General features: G+C 37.5%; 1 protein-coding gene across 3 annotated transcripts in view; it reads right to left on the bottom strand.

Annotated features, from left to right (window-relative positions):
- Positions 1-22815, bottom strand: part of LOC110200600 (cytochrome P450 2C23-like) — a 28164-nt gene extending 5349 nt beyond the window's left edge. The window contains exons 1-5 of one of the 3 annotated variants that reach the window (XM_078150770.1): positions 22588-22815; positions 9021-9183; positions 8570-8719; positions 8062-8222; positions 2157-2333 (exon numbers count right to left, since the gene is read on the bottom strand). In XM_078150770.1, coding sequence (XP_078006896.1) covers positions 2157-2333; positions 8062-8222; positions 8570-8719; positions 9021-9183; positions 22588-22767 — 831 coding nt within the window. In that variant the 5' untranslated portion in view covers positions 22768-22815. The remainder of the gene's footprint in view (positions 1-2156; positions 2334-8061; positions 8223-8569; positions 8720-9020; positions 9184-22587) is intronic. The other 2 variants (XM_020975975.2, XM_078150771.1) reach the window with 2 other exon arrangements.
- Positions 22816-23118: the final 303 nt, after the last annotated feature.

Raw genomic sequence — 23118 nt, 5'->3', positions numbered from 1 at the left:
CGTACTAGAAAACAGAGAAATTTTGATATGAGACAACAATATTGGAACACATTGGCTCTCTACAAGCCAAAATGATCTTGAAGATAGGACATGAAATAATTTAAGGATCTTCTATATCTTAGAAGCATAGAATTCATTTTAAATCCCAAATATAGAACTTCCATAATGAAAAACACACAATTGTTAAAAGCAGAAAATAAAATATATAGATAGAATTCAGAGGCTGTCCAACAGAAAGAAGCACCAAGTTTAATACATCAAAAAATGTAATGATTGAATACTGGATCTTCAACACTAAACGAGTATTTTGGGCAATGTAAATAAAGCCCTTCACTCATCAAGGTAAGGAATTTGAATAGGTCAGGACTACTCCTCCTCTCTGAAGAATCAAAAGAGATATTGGAAAACAATAATATTAAAATCAAAGGAGATTGTGTTATTGACCTAAATAACTAATCCTGCAAATATGAGCTTAATCATGCACAAAATAAGATTGGCTAACAGTCTCAACACTGAAAAAAGAAAAATTTTGGAAGATTAATGAACTCATACCCACTCAATTATCAATCATGAGTGCAGAAGACCAGTGATGAAAAATACTACCTGCCTTCTAAGAGAGAGTTGTTGGAGTAGTATGTAAAATGAGACAGATATTCTTGGACACGGCCAAAATGAAAATGTCTTTTGCTTGATCGTGCTCATGTGATAACAAGAATTTTGTTTGTCTTTACTTCATTGGGTGCGAGGATATAAATATTTGATAAAAGAAGATAACCTCACAGAAAAAGGTGTATTTCAGGCATTTCCTAAAAAGAATCTCAAAGTGAATCAGGTATGTGACCTAAAAAACTTCAAATCAGACAAGCATAAGGTAAATAAAGAGAAAAGTTTAAGCAATGGAATCGATACTCTTATGCTTTTAAGTCAATTCAACACTATTTTTAAAAAAAAAAATCTGCCATTGGTTCAGGGTCACTGAAATAAAGGCAAAAACTATAGAGGCAAAAGGGGCAATATGGTAATACATCTAGGGAGGGTCTTGCTATCAAGCTGAAAGAAGGTTTCTAGTGAATATTTCAATGACCAGCATTTGGGTCTGTGCTATTTAACATTTTTGTCAGTTTTTAAATCCCTCAATCAACAAACACGTGAGATATATCTCTTATGTGTCAGGCATAGCATTAGGTAGTGGGAATATAAAAAGAAAGGATAAAAATAAGACTGTCTCTACTCTCTAGGAGTTTACATTCTATTGAAGGTATACAACATATTTACACGTGGGATCCATAGAAAATAAATACAAAAAGATTTTTGGGTAGGACACTAACACAAGGAGAAATAGGGGAAGGCTGCTTAAAGGAGGTATCAGCTAAGTGTGGAAGGACATTAGGGCTGCTAAGAGTTGAGGAAAGTGAGTGAGAACATTCCAGGCATGGGGGCCAGAATGTATAAAGGCAAAGAGGCACGTTCAGGGAACAATAAGGTGGCCAGTTTGCCTGGACCACAGAGGGTGTGAGGGGGAAATGCATAACCGGGCTAGTAAGAGAGGCTGAAGCCAGATTGTGAAGGGTGTTAAAAGCCAAACAGATGAATTTGTGTTGTGTCTTAGGAGCCCTGAAGCTTCTGGAGCATAAGAATGACCAAGTGAGTCTTCCATTTCATGCATGTTAACTTTGCAGATTTGTGAAGAATGAATTGAGAGTCCTGTTCTTTATCCCATTTCTCCTGTTTAGAGCTTACTTTGTATTTGTTTATATATTATCTGCCCCGTTAGATTGTAAGCTCCTAGAAGCCAGGAGCTCTCTTTTGTCTCTTTTGTATCTTTAGCACTTACTAAAGTACCTGGCACACAGTAGGCCTTAGTAAATGTTTATTAATTGATTCCAGTTATCATTCTGTAAAACAATATCCTCCTGCAAACAGGAAAGCCCAGAGCAGCAGCTCATCACTCAGCACAGCACAACTCTTCCAATCTCATTTCCCATACAGAGTTCAGATAGAGGTAAGACTACAGCCCAGTTACCAGAAAGCCAACGGCATCCCTAGGGAACATGGACACCTTGAGACTCTCAGAGGTCCCTTCCTGCGCTTTGAAGAGAGTGGCCTGCAAGAACCCTTGGAATGTCAGCCTTGGTCAGTGAGCAAGGTGCTCCTACCTGTTGCATTTTGGAGAGGTAGCAGTCAATGTAGTCTTGAGGGTTGCTGGGGTCCAGCATCTTTTGATGCTCCTTCACTTTTTCCAAGATGAAATGTTTCATTTCCTCTATATTTCTAAAAAATATCTTATGCTTTCCAGGGAGGTACACTCTGAATGCTGGTAAAAAGTTGTAGAGCTACACCCCCCGAACCCAAACAAACCGGTGAGTTTATTGTCATAAAGAGACAACTTTATATCCCTACTTATAAACTATTATGCTCTATTCAAAGGTACTGCATTTCTTTATAAGTTTAATTAAATTTTTTTCATAACAAAAAGTATTTCCTCTCTCATCTTTACTACATATTGGGGAAAAAAAGAAAAACAAAACTCTTGGAACACGTATACTTAGTCAAGCAAAAATATCCCCGCTTTGGCAATAGCCAGAAACGTGTATCCCATTCTATATATTGAGTCCATCCCCTCCCTATCGTAAGTAGGGCAACATGTTTCATTGCAGTTTCTCTGGAATCATGGTGGGTCTTTACATTGGTCAGAGTACTTTAACCTTGCAGGGTGTTTGTCTTTCCATAGTTTTGCTGTTATACAAATTTGTTCTTCTCACTTTACTTGGCATACATTCATAAAGTCTTCCTAGATGTAAAGCTGTCCCTTTCATCATTTCTCAAAACATAGTAAAATTTTATTATATTCACATACCATAATTTGTTCAGCTATACCTAAGTTGATGAGCAGCCCCTCAGTTTCCTGTACTTTGCAGCCATCCAAAACAATCAATAAAGTTTTTTTTAATGTAACTTCCATTTTGCATATTTTCTTCTTATTGATTTTTTGGGAGTACTGGCCAAAGAACATATATGATTTACTAATTAGGGAATGATAGATCCAAATGGATCTCAGGACTGCCTAAACAACCCATAGCTACACCAACAGTTTGTCAATATGTTCATTTTCCCATTGTCACTGAAACATATGATATTTAGTTTTGCTTAATACATTTTGAAACGTTTGGATGGAAAAATCAGGACTTGTCTACTTTTCAAAGAAAGCCATTTGGGACATTTTTGTGACAATCTTTCAGGCGCAGTAAAGCAGTAGAAATATAGGCTTTTTTAAAAGGCATCCATTAAGGAAAATACTTGATATTGAATATGAAAAAAGGGGAAATTTCTCGCAGCCATAGTAGACAAAGCATCTTATCCTAATCGGACAGAGCAAATTTCAGGGTAATATGCAGCAGAATTAGGGAAGTCAGAAGTCACTGGCCTCGTTGAAATTTAGAGAGTGACAATCTCATTTCTCTGACTGAAATGGGAATGGAGCAGAAAGAGAAACTGAGGTAGAAGACAATGCTTCTTTCTCTTCCAGAGATGGGATGTTAGCAGAGTACAGTGCTGCCAATTTTACTCAGCAGGGGTGGTGATTAGGCCTGAGGGGAGGGCAATTAATTAGAGACTTCAGAAAAAGAAAAGCTCTGACCATCAGGGAAGCTCAGCACTTGAAGTGAGGGCAAGAGAAAGATTGTCTTTAGAGCAGAAAGTGTATAACCAACTTCTTATTTTATTTTATTTTTCAATTGAGAAACATTGTCTCTTCCTGCCACTTGAATTCAGGATATTAAAAATTCTTGTAATAAGCATGAATACTCAAGCTAAAGACAAATCCCACATTGTCTACATACAGAAATGCATGTCTCATTCTACATATTCAGTGTGTCACCTCTTAGTCAGAAAAAGAGCAGCACACTTCAAAATAAGTCCTTTCAAAGCAATGTTGGTCATAGCATTGATCAAAATAATTCAGTTTTTCAAAGATTTTGTCTTTACAGTGTTGTTGTAGTTATATAAAATGACCTCCTGGTTCTGCTTATTTCACTCTGCATCGGTTTATACAATTCTTCCAAGGCTTCTCTGAACCCATTCCTTTCATTATTTCTTTTGGTAAAATAGTATTCCATCAAATGAATGTAATATATTATTTTAACTATTCCCAAACTGAAGGATAAGGCCCCTCAGTTTCCAGTTCTGTACTACAACAAAAAGCTACTAAGAGTATTTTTGTAAATATGAGTCCTTTTCATGTTTCTCTGATGTATATAGGGACTAAAATTAAGAGAGAAATTGCTGATTGAAATGGTATGCAGTTTACTGACTTTTGAGGCACAATTCCAAATGGCTTTCCAGAAGGACTGAACCAGCATAATATTAATGTGCCAATTTTTCTGTGACTCCACCATTTGTCATTTTCTTCTTTCATCATCTTTGCTAAATGAGTGTGAGATTTACTTTAGTTTTCATTTTTCTAATTATTTGTGATTTGCAACAATTTTTCATATAACTATTTGTAGCTTTGATATTTTACTTTAAGAAATTATTGTTTATAATGTTTGACCATTTATCACTTGGTGAATAGCTCTAATAAATTTGAATCAATTCCTTATGAATTTTGTCAATATCTTTATCAGAGAAAATTGATGTAAACGTTTTCCACCAGGTAACTGTTTCCCTTCTAAGTGTAGCAACATTGATTTTGTTTGTGCCAATTTTCAACTTTATATAACAAAAACGATATTTTTATCTTCTGTGATTCTTTAAATATATTTTTTCATGAAATCTTTCCCTATTTACAGGTATGAAAGGTAATCTCTTCTTTGTATCTCTAAGTTGTATGTGATGTGACCTTTTATAACTGTCATGTATAAATTTGAAGTTAATTTTCATATACAGCATGAGATGTTGGTCTTAGCATTTATTTTGCCACAATGGTCCTTATTTTTTCCAGCATTTTTTTTGTCATAGTGAGTTCCTACCACAGTAACTAGTGTTTTGGGTTTTGTATGTATGTGTGTGTGTGTGTGTGTGTGTGTGTGTGTGTGTGTGTGTGTGTATCCAGCATTACAGTATTAGGTTAGCTTCCTTCTAAATGTAGTATACTTCAGTTATTTAACTGATCTACCTCTCTATTTTAAAATTAGTAAGAAATTTTAAGATGTGTTACTTCAAGTCTCCCTTATTCATCCTTTTCTTTCATGATTTCCCTTGAAGTTCTTGACATTTTGTATTCCAGATCAATTTTATTATCATTTTCTAACACTATCAAGTAATCCTTAGATTGGCATAGCATTATATAAGTAAATGAATTGAAATGGTATTACCATTTTATTATATTAACTCAGCCTACCTATGACCAATTAAGATTCCTTTAATTATTTAGATCAGTCTTTATTTCCATAAAGGGGCTTTGTGGTTGTTGTATTCAAACAGTTCCTACATGCATTGTGGTAGATTGATTCTCAAGTATTTATATGTTCTGTAGTATTTTTTAATGAAATTTCTCTTTCTACTACTTCCTGTTCACTATTGTTGGTAACATATGGAAATATTGATGACTTTGTTAAAGTTACTAACTGAAAGACTGGTTTTGGATTTAGCAGTAATTGATGTTTCCTCTACTACAGTCCTCCTATTTTGCCTAGTCCGAGTATGGAGGTGATCCTGGGATGTCAAAGGATCTGTAAGCTCTTACCAGTGTAGAAAGGCTTCCAAGAGAAGCTAGGGCATGCTCTTAGTATTTTGTGTGTGTTTGAGGGCCAGTAACTCAGAAGGGAGGCTGTGTAATGAACTTTCTCACTATAACTCAACTAAATGAATTTGTGCTAATCAATTATTCATCTATTTAGGTCAGTTTGATGAATACTCATAAAATACACGATGCAGAGCAAAATATTAGATGCTCAGACAGATGCAAAGTTTCCAAAAGATACATGGAGTTTATATTCTATAAGGGGAATAAGATAAATACACATAGATGACTCTTAAGCAATACATGATTGGTACATCAGAACCAATGTTCTGATTGATTTCATGAAGGAGGTGGCATTAAAGTTCGAGTTTAATTCAACAAGTAAAAAGGGGACCCAGAGGACACTCAAGGAATAGGGGACAGGGAAACAAAGGCACAATGTCAAAGAATCACAGGATTTAATGTGGGATGAAGAATCATCCAGCATGGCTCAGCCATAAAGTATATGAGGGAGTAGTATGTAGATCAAACTTAAGAGTTACTGTGATGCCAGATTTGGAGGGTCTTGAAGGCCAAAGAGAGTACTGTTTTCTACTTCTTGGGAAAGCCTAGCATGTTTATCTTTGTAGCCCCAAACCTAAGTACTTCCACTCTCTTGGTGGCATTGATGGTTGTCAGATAAAAAGGGACAGGGTAGTGAGTGAAGAGCAGGATCTTCTCTGGCTCCTATAATATTGATGATGGAAACTGAGGCCATCATTCTACGCATTTTTCACCACTCACTCTCCTTGTCACGAGTGAGGAGGCTTGGCTGACAATGGGGCTGAAATTCACAATATCAACAAAAGGACTTAAAGATGTTAAAAATTCAGGTTTCTTGAAAAATTAATTCACATGTGTTTTGTGAAGATGAGGTTGTGTCTTCTATAGCACAGAATAATTAAGTGGAAAGATGACTGGATTTGGATTCAGATCTGGGTCATCACATATGATCTGTGACTTACAGGCGATCTCAGGTAAACCATGTGAATTCTCTGCACCTCAGTTTCCTCCTCTCTGCAGTAATAATAATAACCATAATAGCAGCAAAACATAGCATTTATGTAGAACTGTAAATATGCCCAAAATGCTTAAAATATATTACCTCATTTTACTCTCTCAAAACTTTGGTAGGTAGGTGCTTTTATTATACCCATTTTACAGATAAGAAAACTGAGGTGAGATAGGTGAAGTGACTTTCCAAGTGCCCTACAATGATTAAGGGTGTGAGGGACAATTCAGATTAATTCTTCCTTACTCCAGGTCTAGTCCTATATTTGTTAAATTCCTTTCTTTCCCTAAATTCTATGTTTTTGTCATCTCTCAATCAAAGGAGCAGTCAAAGAAATAGCCCTCCTGGGCACTTAGGAGTAGTGAGCTCCCCTGAACAAATCCCAAGAATTTCGTAAGTCCTCTCAAATCTAAACCAAAATTGGCAAATATCTCAAAACAAATTAACCTGGAGCTGTGCTATCCACTGAGGGAAACCAGAAAGCAGAATAGTACGTCCTTGTTCAAAAGAAGCTGATATTTGAGTTACAGGAAATCTGCTTACCTTGGAAAAGCCATTTTTTAAATGACAAAGAGACCCCAAGGCATGACATCAATTCAATTCACATTAATAAATTCCATCAGGCATTTATTCAGTGCTTACTATGAATCAAGTCCTGTGCTAGGTTATGATGATATAGACAGCAAAGAAGCAGTCCTCATTCTCAAAAATCTTACCTCCTACCAGGGAAGAGTTGTGCTAGAGTATGTATCCCAGATTCTAAGTGGAACAGAACATGGATAGAAGGAAAAAAGCTTGGTTTTGGCTGGATGAGGATCCTTATATCTGGCTTCAGCGAATGAAGGCTTTGAGCCTACATGTCCATCCATTGTAGAGGCTAGGCAATAGCATTCCCAAAATCATTGTAGGCTAGTGGCTTGCTTACCTAGCTTTGGCCAGCTGTCCTGCCTAATGGTCCCTCCAGAACAGCCTGGGTGGGCTTTTTGTTGAAAACTATTGTAATTGGCCACATCTGTGAACACTGTCCTGCTTGGGATAGCCCAGGTCTCAACCATATTTTTCTCCCAATAACTTAAATATTTGTATGACCTAGAACTACTTCAGAGGCATACTGGGAACAGAATATCTACCTGGATCTAATTTGAGAGCCAAAGATATTGCATGATATTATGATCTTTGAGTACATGATATGTGAATGTGTGTGTGTGCTTGTGTGTGCATGATTATGTGGGTTGGAGACTTTGCTAAGAGATGAGAGCCTATGGTACGTTCGTCCTATTGCCAAAACTCAGCAAACAACCACAGAATAAAGTCACAGCTCTGGTCTTACCTGTGCCCATGGTGAGTTAAGCAGCTGAAAGTTTTCATTTAACAAGTTCATCAGTTTTAGAAATTTCTCATCATTGTAATTGAATCGCTCATGGAATAGGATAGAGCAGATCACATTGCATGGGGCACAGCCAAGGATGAAGGTGGGATCAGTGGGCTCACCTAATGGAGAGAGGAGGAAAAAACAGCTTTAACTGAAATGTTTCCAATCATGCAGGAACTGGGCATCACTTCTATCCATACCTGGATATGGTGTTTAATTCCTCTAAGGCTAGCGAATATTATCGTCCTGCACAATTTCCTCTATCCCTTATAAGGAAACTAGATAAACTTAGAATACTGAGTATGAGAAGAGAAAAGGTAATTCTCTGGCCCAGGAGAGTGATTGCCTTATCAGTGGAACAAGATAGAAATTATCAGAAAGAATTCCAAAGCAAGGAGTATTAAGGACTTAGGATGGGTCAACAGTTGGATTTCACATGCCCCAGAGGAAAGAACTGAAAACCAACCATTTGTTTTCCTGAACTCCTCCACCAAGCATTGGGCTTCTTCCTGAACTCTCTCTTCAATGCTTCTTTTCCCCATACCAAAGTTCCTTAGGGTCATGAGGGAAAATCTTCGGATTTGTTTCCACCTCTCTCCACTACTGAAAACAACTCCTGGACAAAAGAGAGAAAAAGGACATTGGTCATTATAAAACTGGAGGTGGTAGAGGGCACAGTGTTTGGGGCCTAATTCATTGCCGAAATTTAATTTTATTTAATTTAAACCAAAATGCAATGCACCATGGCAGATATAAAGTACCTACCCCATGAAGCTCTTGTCCTACCTGCTGAGAAAAGACCAATAAATATGAAACCAGTAACTATGTTCCAGGGGTGAGTGGGGTTACATTCTGCTGGATATACTCTGCCATACCCTTTTGCTTTTCAGTGATTCATTTGAATAAACAAAACTTACCTTTTCCTTTGACTACATCTTCAATCATTGGCACAATTCCTCTCTCTAGAAAACTATCTCCTTGATCAATTAGAGCTTCCTTCAGAATGTCATATCCATGTAGCACCACAGTACGTTGGGTTCCAAAATAAAGAGTATAGATGGGGCCATATTTTTCACACAGCTGTGAAAAGGATGCCAAGAATTAGGAAGAAGTTCAGTGTGAAACTTTAGAAAGTTGCAATTTACCTCCACAGCTAGCTCATAATGTGCCATACGCACATGTACATTTATGTACCTATACATTCACTGGACCATATGTTGTTAATGAATTCTGGGTATACAAAGGCATAAGCTGTGGAGACATCAAAGCAGTGTTCTCATTCCTTCTAGTTTGCTCCTTGAGAATCCCTGTCACTGATATGGTACTGTATTTTTCTCAGGTAGTTTCCCTTTGTGCTTCATTGGTACTATCTAGTGAAAAGAGATTGCAAAAGGGCCTGGTATTGATTTTGGGTAGATGAACCATGGGAGACTCATAGGAGAACATGGAAAAAAGCCACAAAGGATGCAGAGAGGATTGTCATCTCCTAATCAAAGCTATCAACTCTTGTGGCCTCCCCTCTCATTTCTTAAATTTTTACAGTATTTCTTCAGTCATCAACACTCAACTCCAGCTGATCTCTCTAAAGTTACTAATGGTCTCTGAAGAGCCAAATCTGATGGCCTTACCTCAATCCATATTCTTCCATACCTCTCTATAGCAATTGACACTGTTGACTACCCTCTCTTCTCCTATATATTCTCTTCTCTCTGGGTTAGTCTAATCTCTTCTCTCTCTCTCTCTCTGTCTCTGTGTGTGTGTGTTTGTCTCTCTCTCTGTCTCTCCCTCTGTCTCTCTGTCTGTGTCTCTCTGTGTCTCTGTGTCTCTGTGTCTCTCTCTCTCTCTCTCTCTCTCTCTCTCTCTCTCTCTCTCTCTCTCTCTCTCTCTCTCTCTCCCTTTTACCTGTATGATTGCTCCTTATCAATCCTCCCATTATATAAGTTCAGGTCTGATCATTTCACTCCCCTGATGAACAAACTTCACTGCTTCCCTATTACGTCTGGGATCAAATGTAAACAGTTTTGGTATTTAAATCCTTTCACAGCCTAACAAGAACCAACCTTTCCATTGTCATTATTCCTCTTCCTTTATTTCATGGTTCATACAAATTAGCCTTCTTGCTGTTTCTCATACAACACTATCTGCCATCACCTTGCTTTCACCAGTTTTTTGTAGTCCACATGCCCAGGATGCACTTCTTTCTTACCTCCGACTCTTAGAATTCCGAATTTTCACAAAGCTTAGTTCAAATGCCACTTTCTACACAAATTGTTTCTTGACCTATCCTCCACCTGCTAGTGCCTTCCCTTACAAATATTACCTTACATTTATTTTCAACATATTTTTATATGCTTACTTTGCAAATTCTCTCATCCCCCCATTGGTTTACTTCCCCAATCTGTATTCACACTAGAAGTTTGGGTCCTCAAAGGGGGTAGATGCTAAAGCTCTCTGAATTGTATGAGGAGAGTGAACACAAAATTATTGTACCCTTACAGTAAAGCAGGTATGTAGGGATACATGTGGTGAAGGCAATTAGAACTCTGGAACCATTTGGGGTCTGACCTCACAAAGGTTCACAAAAGGGTTGAGTTGAAAGGTGGATCTACTTACAAGCTGAGCTTCTCAGAGAAAGTTTCACTGGACTATTGTTCTCTAAGACTAGCCCACTGTTAAGCCAGACCACTCTCCCACAGCAGGTCAGGTGCATATCTGCTGGACTAGGCTGGGTTGCCTTCTGTTACTGAGACGCTACAATCCTAGGCTCTTCCAGGGTAGTGGCAGTGAAGAGGGTCTTTCAGAAAGGCCATAGATCCTTACTTGGGAAGTTATGAAAGCTCCTCCACTTCTCCCATGTCTAAAGTCTAGGGTTTTCTGCCTTTCAGCCAACATATATAACTACAGAGAGGTATACAGAGGCTCTCTTTCATTAACCAACTCTATCAAGCACCAGATGTTAGTGGAGAGATATAGTCATTCTTCCACTAGAATTTGAGTTTTCTTAGAAAAACTCTTTCACTTAAAGACCTCATTCTGCTGCAGGATTATTAATGAGCAATTTACTAAATCTTCATGTCTACAGGCTAAGCAATAACCTGGTAGTGTGTGTTGTTCAAATAATCACAAAACGATTCTTGGTCACAGGTTTTCCCAGGAATTAACTCTAAAGTTCTGGTTTTGGTACAAATGAAACATTGGGACACAAAGCCATGAAAAAATTAAACTGGTTGACCCTGCAGAAAAGACATAGGAGAACAGGTAAAGTGGAGTGATGGTTATGGAAGGGTGGGTCATCAAGGTGGGAAATAGTGAAATGATGAATCAGTATTGCTTTTTCCCATGTGGACCCATTAACAGTAGGAAAATTTACCGAACATAGACTCAAAGACTCAAAATTATATCACTTATATGTAGGGAAATTTACAGTAGAGGAATCCTAGTGGTAATTGTTAGCAAAAAGATAGGGGAGAAAGTGGTGGCATGAGTAGTGTGAGCTATAGGAACATAGATCTAAAGAGAGAAGGGATCTTAGAGGCATATTATTTCACAGATGAAGAAACCAGGGACCAGGGATGGATGTAAAGGCATGAGTCTAAAGTCCTAAAAGTAACAAAGTAAGGAGGCCTTCTGACACTAGACCCAGTGTTCCATCCACTGTACCACACAGCCTTCCTCAGTATTTAATATGAGTCAGATAAAAAAAAATCTGTCAACATGTAGTACTTGCACTTCTTTCAACCATTTTTACATTTTGCTTTTTGTATAAAATTGGAAGCCAATTAAGAACCTGAAGATTTGAATATCTGGCAGTTTTATGGTGAAATATTGTCATCCAAGACATTAAGAAGTATTTCCTAGGAGTTAGGATGTAGAAGAAAATAAAATCTGGGTCTTCCTTAAGCCTTGGTTATAGTTTCCTTCCCCCACTGCCTTGGCCAGAAGAGGATGTCCTGAATTTCTAAAGGTATAAAAGATATTGGGACTTCCCATAAGCATCCTAGAAACATTATTGGAATAACCGATGGCAGCATCTACCTCATGACTCAAGGAAATGACATAATAAAGAAAGGCAGCTCCAAGGCCCTACAAGAAGACTGGCAGAAAAACTACTAACACTTGAGGAGAAAATCTTAAAGAATCCATAAGACAGCCTTTTAAGAATGTGAGTTTCCCCTTGGCCAGATGGGTATTCTTGAGCCCATTTCCTAGTGGACTACATATTTACTTGGAGGAAAATATTCCACAGGTTTCTGGTGGGATTTTCCACATCAATAATTGTTATGATGCTATCCTTTCCCGAAAACAAATAAAGTCTGCCTGACTATTTATCTTAACCAATAATCATTGTACAAGCATACCAGTAGGGGGCTCATGAGCTGTTAATATTAGAAAAACTCCTTTGAACTCCTCAAGGCTACAGCTAGAATGTATGGAAATAAGAGATAGTCAAGCCCTGGAAAACCAAGTCTGCTAGGGCAAGTGGAGGTTGAGAGAGTAGGTCCAGAGCATTGGACACAAAGACTCAAATAACAGACTGGGAATAGTATATGAAACTGAGCTTCTGTCATGTACAAATGTGTGGGTTTGATTGGTATTTTCAATTTAATGTGGTGGTGGCAAAATTGCCATGTTTGTCTATGTCCTTTTGGGGGCTCTTCTCTGTTAAAAAAAAATTTATAAAAATCACAAAAAATTGTAACTCAATTAGCATGATTATATTTTGAATTTCATCACCAAAAACTTATGGAGGTTTCCGCTTCTGGGAGCCAAGATGGTGGAGTGAAAAGGTAGTCGCTCTCACTCTCCCTATCAACCTCTGAAAACCCAAAAAATATCACCCCAGAAAAAAACTCCGGAACACCTGAACTAGAAGAAAGATGAGGAGCAGCAGTGCAGCAGCCCAGCAAACGGGCCTTCCAGTGCCTCAGCAAAAATGAGGGAGGCAGAACTACAAGGGGCCCCATGAGGACAAGTACCCTGCAGCATTCATCTGAAAGGAGGTGAAGAAAACAAGCTAAAGGCTTCCTAAAGGCCCGGTCTTGCTGATTCCAACCCACCACCAGGTGAGCTGTAGGAGCCCTGAAGTCTCCAATTTTGAAGAAATCCCGAAGCCCAGGTGTTAGAGCAGGCAAACACCAACACCTGGACCTCCGAGTACCTCAGTTAGGGCAGGGCAACTGTGGGAGGCCGGCTCAGAAAACCACCAGGTGCCTCGGCACTCTACCACAAAGGAATCTACCAGTGCATTAGCAGAAACAAGGGAGGCAGCATTACAAGGGGCCCCAGGCAGATAAACATCCTGCAGCACCCACCTAAAAGGAGCTGAAGAAAGCTAAAGGAAAGGAAAAGCAGGCAACCTAGAATTGCCTGAAAGTTCCAGCCTTGCTGATTCCAGCCCAACACCAGGTAAGCTGCCAAAACCCTACAGCCTCCAATTGCCAACATAAGAGGCCCCAGCACACAAAGCCAGTGACCAAGACCTAGGCTCCCAACACAAGAAGCTTGGGTCAGTGCCCTCTGTTCCCCAGCAGGAGAGCTCAATCTCTTTAAAGGCCAGGAATAAAGAAACACCATGAGTAAAAAGAAATGTACCATAGATTCATATTATGAGAAGAGTGAAGGTCAAGACAGAAATTCTGAAGAGGACAACATTGTCAACAAACCCACATCTACAACGACAAAAGGGAATATGATCTGGTCTGAAGCCCAAAAAGCCTTCTTAGAAGAGCTCAAGGAGGATTTTAATAGTCAAATGAGAGAGGTAGAAGAGTCCTTCAAAAATACAATTGGCCAATTGGAAAAAAATACACTGAAGAAAACAAGTCCCTAAAAAACACAATTGGCCAATTGAAGAAGGAAGTACAAAAACTAACAGAAGAAAACAATCTGTTAAAAACTAGAATTGGACAAATGGAAACTAATGTCTCTATGAGAGAGCAAGAATCAGTCAAACAGAAACAAAAAAATGAAAAAATAGATGAAAATGTAAAATACCTCATCAGTAAAACAACCGACCTGGAAAATCGACTCAGGAGAGACAATTTAAAAATTACTGGACTACCTGAAAATCATGATGAAAAAAAGAGCCTGGACAGTATCTTTCAGGAAATCATAAAGGAAAACTGCCCGAAGTCCTAGAACCAGAAGGGAAAATAACCATAGAAAGAATCCACCATCACCACCTGAAAGAGATCCCAAATTGACAACCAAGAATATAATAGCAAAATTCCAAAATTACCAGATGAAAGAGAAGGTGCTGCAAGCAGCCAGAAAGAAACAATTTAAATATCATGGAACCACAGTCAGGATTACACAGGACCTTGCAGCTTCTACATTAAAAGACGCAGGGCATGGAACATGATATTCCATAAGGCAAAGGAGCTTGGAATGCAGCCAAGGATCAATTACCCAGCAAAAATGAGCATCATTTTTCAAGGGAGGAGGTGGATATTCAACAAATAGGAGACTTCCAAACTTTCCTGATAAAAAGACCAGAGCTCAACAAAAAATTTGATCTTCAAGTACAGGACTCAAGAAGGACTTAAAAAGGTAAATGGGACAGAAGATACAATATGTTGTTAATAAGGGGGGGGCTGTTTAAACCCCTACAAGGGAATATGAGACTTGCAACCCTTGAGAACTGTATTGTTATTACACCTTGTTAAAGGAGTATACATAAAGAGGGTGGATATTAGTTGACTTTGATGTAATGATAAAAAAAATCTAATCAAGTGGGTTAAATGGATCCAAATAAGTGGATCAATCTGATCTTAGAAAATGTACTGAGAAAGGAGGAGGCAGACAAGGGTAAATTACATTACAGGAAAAGACACAAAATCCTATTACAGCAGAGGGAAAGAAGGGGGGGGAGCATTGTTTGAACCTTACTCTCATCAGATTTGGCTCAAGAAGGGCATAATATAATCAGTTAGGTATAGAAATCTAACTTGCCCTATAGGCAGTAGGAGGGAAAAGGGGAAAGAAAAGGGAGGGGGAAAGAAGGGAGGGAAAGAAGGGAAGAAGCAGTAAGACTAAAGGGGAAGAAAAGGGAAAGGGATAATAAAAGGGGGAGGGACTGAAGGAGGCGGTGGTCAAAAGCAAAACACTAGTGAAGGGGAGAAAGGAAAAGGAGAAAAAAGCATAAATGGGGGGAAAAGGATGGAGAAAAAGACACAGATAGTAATCATAACTGTGAATGTGAATGGGATGAACTCTCCCATAAAACGGAAATGGATTGCAGAATGGATTAAAAACCATAATCCTACAATATGTTGTTTACAGGAAACACATTTGAAAAAGAGTGACACATACAGGGTAAAGGTAAAAGGCTGGAGCAGAATATATTATGCTCAGCTGAAGTAAAAAAGCAGGGGTAGCAATCCTGATCTCAGACAAAGCAAAAGCAAAAATAGATCTAATCAAAAGAGATAAGGAAGGAAACTACATCCTGCTAAAAGGCACCATAGACAATGAAGTAATATCATTACTAAACATATATGCACCAAATGGTATAGCATCCAAATTCTTACAGGAGAAGTTCAGGGAGTTACAGGAAGAAATAGACAGCAAAACTATACTAGTGGGGGACCTGAACCTCCCCCTCTCACTAGATAAGTCTAACCACAAAATAAACAAGAAAGAAGTTAAGGAGGTGAATAGAACATTAGAAAAGTTAGGTATGATAGACCTCTGGAGAAAACTGAATGGGGATAGAAAGGAATATACTTTTTTCTCAGCAGTACATGGCACATACACAAAAATTGACCATGTACTAGGGCATAAAAACCTCACAATCCAATGCAGAAAGGCAGAAATATTAAATGCATCCTTTTCAGATCATGATGCAATAAAAATTATATGTAATAAAGGGCCATGGAAAGATAGACTAAAAAATAATTGGAAACTAAATAATCTAATCCTAAAAAATGATTGGGTCAAACAACAAATCATAGAAACAATCAATAATTTCATTCAAGAGAATGACAATAATGAGACAACATACCAAAACTATGGGATGCAGCAAAGCAGTTCTTAGGGGAAGTTTTATATCTCTAAATGCTTACATAAATAAAAGAAAAAGAGGAGATTAATGAATTGGGCATACAACTAAAAAAACTAGAAAAAGAACAAATTAAAAATCCTCAACTAAACACCAAATTAGAAATATTGAAAACCAAAGGAAAAATTAAAAATTGAAATTAAGAAAACTATTGAACTAATAAATAAAACTAAGAGCTGGTTTTATGAAAAAACAATAAAATAGATAAACCTTTGGTTAATTTAATTAAAAAAAAGAAGAAAACCAAATTACTAGTATCAAGAATGAAAAGGGAAGCTACCACCAAGGAAGAGGAAATTAAAACAATAATTAGGAATTATTTTGCCCAACTATATGCCAACAAATTTGACAATCTTAGTGAAATGGATACATATTTACAAAAATATAAATTGCCCAGATTAACGAAGAGGAAGTAAAATACTTAAATAACCCCATCTCAGAAAAAGAAATTGAACAAGCCATTGATGAACTCCCTAGGAAAAAATCTCCAGGGCCAGATGGATTTACATGCGAATTCTATCAAACATTTAAAGAACAATTAATTCCAATACTATATAGACTATTTGGGAAAATAGGTGAAGAAGGAGTCTTACCAAATTCTTTTTATGATACAAATATGGTGTTGATACCTAAACCAGGAAGAGTCAAAATAGAGAAAGAAAATTATAGACCAATTTCTCTAATGAATATAGATGCAAAAATTTTAAACAAAATACTAGCAAGTAGATTGCAGCAACTTATCACAAGAATAATACACTATGACCAGGTAGGATTTATACCAGGAATGCAGGGTTGGTTCAATATTAGGAAAACTATCAGCATCATTGAGCATATCAACAACAAAACCAACAGAAACCACATGATCATCTCAATAGATGCAGAAAAAGCTTTTGATAAAATACAACACCCATTCCTATTAAAAACACTAGAAAGCATAGGTATAAATGGAGTCTTCCTTAAAATAATAAATAGCATATATCTAAAACCTTCAGCAAGCATTATATGTAATGGGGACAGGCTAGAAGCATTTCCAATAAGATCGGGGTGAAACAAGGATGTCCATTATCACCACTGTTATTCAATATTGTACTGGAAACCTTAGCTTTAGCAATAAGAGAAGAAAAAGAAATTGAAGGCATTAGAATAGGCAAAGAAGAAACAAAGCTATCACTCTTTGCAGATGACATGATGATATACTTAGAGAATCCTAGAGAATCAAGTAAAAAACTACTTGAAATAATAAACAACTTTAGCAAAGTTGCAGGCTATAAAATAAACCCACATAAATCATCAGCATTTCTATATATTACCAACAAAGCCCAACAGCAAGAGATAGAAAGAGAAATCCCATTTAAACTTACTGTAGACATTATAAAATATTTAGGAGTCTACCTCCCGAAACAAACCCAGGAACTCTATGAACACAATTACAAAACACTTTTCACACAAATAAAATCAGATCTAAATAATTGGAAAAACATCAGTTGCTCATGGGTAGGCCAGCTAATATAAAAAATGACAATCCTACCTAAGCTAATTTACTTATTCAGTGCCATACCAATCAAACTACCAAAAATTATTTTATAGAGTTAGAAAAAATAATAACAAGATTCATTTGGAAAAACAAAAGGTCCAGAATATCAAAGGAACTAATGAAAAGAAATGCAGGGGAAGGTGGCCTAGCAATTCCAGATCTTAAATTGTATTATAAAGCAGCAATCATCAAAACTGCTTGGTACTGGCTAAGAAATAGGGAGGTGGATCAGTGGAATAGGTTAAATATGCAAGACACAGTAGTCAATGACTATAGTAATCTATTATTTGATAAACCCAAAGACCCCAGCTTCTGGGATAAGAACCCACTCTTTGAAAAAAACTGCTGGGAAAACTGGAAAAGAGTATGGCAGAAACTAGGCATAGACCCAAATCTCACACCATATACCAAAATAAAGTCAAAATGGGTTCATGACTTAGATATAAAGGCTGATACCATAAGTAAACTGGGAGAACAAGGAATAGTTTACCTATCAGATCTATGGAGAACAGAAGAATTCATGACCAAACAGGAGATAGAGAACATTATGAAAAGCAAAATGGATAATTTTGATTACATTAAATTGAAAAGTTTTTGCACAAACAAAGCCAATGCAACTAAGATTAGAAGGAAGGTAGAAAATTGGGAAAGAATTTTTACAACCAGTCTCTCTGATAAAGGCCTCATTTCTAAAATATATAGAGAATTAAGACAAATTTATAAGAACACAAGCCATTCCCCAATTGATAAATGGTCAAAGGATATGAACAGACAGTTCTCAGATGAAGAAATTAAAGCCATCTATAGTCATATGAAAAAATGCTCTAAATCGTTATTGATTAGAGAAATGCAAATCAAAACAACTCTGAGGTACCACATCACACCTATCAGATTGGCCAACATGACAAAACAGGAAAATGATAAATGTTGGAGAAGATGTGGGAAAATTGGAACACTAATACATTGTTGGTGGAGTTGTGAAATGATCCAACCATTTTGGAGAACAATTTGGAACTATGCCCAAAGGGCTACAAAAATGTGCATACCCTTTGATCCAGCAATAGCACTTCTAGGGCTATATCCCAAAGAGATCAAACAAATGGGAAAAGGACCCACATGTACAAAAATATTCATAGCAGCTCTTTTTGTGGTGGCAAAGAATTGGAAATTGAGAGGATGCCCATCAATTGGGGAATGGCTGAGCAAGTTGTGGTATATGAATGTAATGGAATACTATTGTGCTATAAGAAATGATGAACAGGCTGACTTCAGGAAAACCTGGAAAAACTTACATGGTCTGATGCTGAGTGAAGTGAGCAGAACCAAGAGGACTTTGTACACGATAACAGCCACGTCATGCAATGACTAAGATTGTTAAACTGAACCCTTCTCAGCATTACAGGATCTAAGACATCTCCAGAGGCCTCAGGATAGAAAATGCTGTCCACATCCAAAGAAAGAACTATGGAAGTCGAATCGCTGTCACTTATTTTTACCTTCTGTTGAGTTTTGTTTCATCTTTCTAATGGTTCTTCCTATTGGTTTTAATTTTTACTTGCAACTTCACTAATGTGAAAATATGTTTAATGGGTATGTAAATGTAAAGCCGATATCAGATTGTGTGCCGTCTTGGGGAGGGTGGGGGAGAGGAAGGGGGAGAAAAATTTTCAACTCAAAAGCATATGGAAGTGATTGTTGATAAATCAAAATAAATTAATTAAAAAAAAGGAAAGAAAAAAAGTTATGGAATTTCTTTTGCTTGTTACATACACACCTACACATTGTCCTTGATTTTTCCTTTTGGCCGGCAAAGCCTAAAATATTTACTATCTGGTCCTTCATGTAAAAAGTTTGCTGACTCTTGCTCTAGGCTGCCAAGACTTACCTTTTGTTGTACCCTTGAAAATGCCTCTTAATTAATTCAACCCAAAATTCCAAGGCAAAACAGTGCTGATATGAACCTTATACCACAGTAAAATCAATTGAATGACAACTAACATTATTTGAAGAAGTAATATCAAGTAGCTTTATACACCTCTTGTAATTTCAAAAGTTAAAAAAAAAAATGAATAAGAAGCAAGATCTCCCTTACCATGCAAATCTGCAATGCAGATATGGCCTTAGTTTAAACTGTGATTCCACTAGCAAGCATTGCTAGCGCCCTTTATTTAAGTGGAAAAGAAATTCCCATATTCCGTATTTCATTTAATTGTGCAGTTGAAGAGGTATCACTTTCCTATTGCTGTCAAAGGATATGAAGTTAACCTGGTGTTGTCTGTTCTGGATGCAGACAGGGTGGCTCTTTGGAATAATTGTGTCCCTTCCTTGATGCTCACCAAATATCTTTTTGCTGATCTATTATCAAAATTTCCAAAAAATTGACATAAAATGCCTTGGCATTTATTTTACAGACTCTATTTTTTCTGTTTTTGATATTTGACTTGGAAATGATTTGAGGTCCATGGCTCCATAAGACATCAAGAAATAGTAAAACACAGTCAAAATTCCAAAAATAAATGGAGGGAAGAGGAAGTAGGAGCTTGGGCAATCAAAAAATTTCTGGAGACCTTTCTCTTCTTGATTTCTGTAACACTGGTCTCTTCTGCTTCTCCTTCTACATGTCTGGCTGCTTATTCTCACTCCCCATTGCTGGGTCATCATTTCTTGTCAACTAAACCTCTTTTCTGGGCATATTTTTTCTTTCCATTCCCTTGGAAATCTCATGGCCTGCCATTATGCTCTCTAACTAGGTGATCTCAGCAACCATGGTTTCAGTGATCATTTCTAAGAAGAAAGACCCCTACAGCAATATGACTAGAAAATTTATCACTTTTGAAATCCAGGCTCACATGACTAACTCTTTATACATGATTTCTCAACCTGGATTCCCTGTTTGCATTGCAAATTTAACATGTCCATAATGCAACTAATTTGACAACCACAGATTTATATTTGATTTTTCATTCTTACTGTATAAATCCAATTGATTATGGTCAAGTCTAGTAGATTCTAACTTCATGTCTCCCACATCTATTCTGTCTTACCTCCTCGATTGTCCACTGACCCAATTAAGACCCTCATCCCCTCTTTCTTAGACTATTCTTTTTTAAAAATTCTAGTATTTATTTACTTATTTATTTTTAGTTTTCAACATTTACTTTTATAAGATTTTGAGTTCCAAATTTTCCTCTTTTTCCTTTCTCCCATCCCCAAGAAGGTGTGAAATCTGATATAGGATACACGCGTACATATTACACATAATTCCACATTAGCCATGCTGTAAAAGAAAAATCAGAACAAAAAGGGAAAACTGCAAGAAAGAAAAACCAAAAAGAGAGAAAATAGTAAGCCTCTATCTGTATTCAGACTCCATAGTTCTTTCTTTGTATGTGTATAGCATTTTCCACCATGAGTATTTTGGAATTCTCTTAGGTCATTACATTGCTGAGAAGAGCTAAGTCTATCAAAGTCGGTCATCACACAATATTGGTGTTACTGGGTACAATGCTCTCCTCATTCTGCTCACTTAACACAACATCAGTTCACGTAAGTCTTTCCAAGTTTTTCTGAAATTCACCTGCTTGTCATTTTTTATACCAAATATTAATGCATTGCATTCATATACCACAGTTTGTTCAGCCATTCCCCAAATGATAGACATCCCCTCAATTTCCAATTCTTTGTCACCACAGAAAGAGCTACAGACCATTAGTTCTACTTCCATCCCAGCCTTCCCCAATATCAGCCCTGGAAGAAACTTCCTGGCAACTGCTTCTGTAGGTGCTAAGCCACAGCTACTGAAGACTAGAAAAGAAAAGCCTCTCCACCAAAGTCCTATGGTTCAGTATCAGAAAAGATATGATTTTTATCAGTGGAATTGACATTAAATGTGCTGCATTAGCAACAGTTTTGTTAATTTGCCCTAAGGAGCATGAGGCCTTTTCAACTAACATGCAGCAGAAATCTCTTACTCTGTGTTTTCTCCACAATACTGAGCACATAGTAGGTACCTAATAAATGATATTTTTATCCATTCTTTCAATGGCCTCCAAGTTCAATCCCCTAATTCTACTATTTTTCATTTGCAATTAATAATCTGCACAACTAACAAGTTAATATTCCCGTACACAGTTCTGACCATATCATTCCTCTACTCAAAAATCTGCAAGGGCTCCCTACTGCCTACATAACTTGGCACTTAAATGTCTGCACAGCTGGCTCCAACCTAATTGTACAGATTTATTTTGTATTATCCCTCACCCCAAACTTCACATTCTTGCCAGACTCCCCCAGGAGCTCTATTATTTCCCAAATACTTGCCTTTGCCCAGAATGTCCCCAATGCTTGGCATTCATCCAATCAGAATTTGTTACTTCCTTCAAGGTCCAGTTCAGGGGTTCTCTCCTACTTGAAATTTTTTTGGGTCTCCCAATTGCAAGTCCTTTCTCTGTCCTCTAATTACATTCTACTTAGTTATCTATGAATTTGTTGTATCCTAGGAGAATGTAAGCTCCTGGAGGACCATGTTTCTCTCCTGTGTCTGACAATGTACCTGGCATATACTAGAACCTGAAGAAGTTTTCATTGACTGAACGGTTTGTTTTTATCTTTGTATCTCTAGAACCTAGTATGATGCATTACACATGGTAAAGATTTTGTCCTGTTGTTGAATTTCTTCTTCTGCTACCAAAGTTTTGACGAAACAGTCAATGCATGTCTGACATCATTGCTAATGGAGATATCACTCATAGAGCCTTGACCCACACCATCCATGACCTAGGACTCTAACTAACCATGAGTCCTGATTCACTTATTCATTTGAATCCTTAGTGTCTCTCCCCCTCCAAAACCCAAGTAGCTAGGATCCAAAACCCAAATCCAGCCCCTTTACCTGTGAGAATGATGCAGTGATATTCTTCAAATCTAATTGCAGGATGTTGCCAATAAAAGGAAGAGGAGTGGGACCTGGTGGGAGCTTCCCCCTTTTGAATCCTTGGCTCCATAGAGAAAAAAAGGTCAGGAAGATGACACAAGCCAGGAGGGCAGTCGTGGTGAGTCCCCAAGGATCCATTGCACTGAGAGATAGTCCTACAGCTCTCAGAGGTACCAGATTAGTTGCCATGCTTTTATAATAATTGGTAAATAACAAGGGGTGGGACTGCCCAAACAGATAGCCCTTCTGGGAAATCAGGATTAGTTTTCCATTAACTTTGATTAGTTTAGTAGGCAAGAGGTTATTAAAGAAATGTCTGCAGAGTTATTGTTTGGGAATTTGTTCCTGACTCTAACCTGGCCCTAAATTGCACAAGGAAAGTGGGGGTATGCAAGTGTTTGTCCAGCACATCTTTTGCGGGATCACGGGTTGTCAACAGTCCCATAGATGTGTGTTGAGCTAAAGAGAGAGCAAATATCCAAATTCAGC

Source organism: Phascolarctos cinereus, unplaced genomic scaffold (assembly GCF_003287225.1).
Source record: "Phascolarctos cinereus isolate Bilbo 61053 unplaced genomic scaffold, phaCin_HiC Scaffold_3;HRSCAF=262, whole genome shotgun sequence".
NCBI lineage: Eukaryota > Metazoa > Chordata > Mammalia > Diprotodontia > Phascolarctidae > Phascolarctos > Phascolarctos cinereus.
Note: the sequence above shows the minus strand (reverse complement) of the source record. Positions and strands in the feature narration are given on the sequence as shown.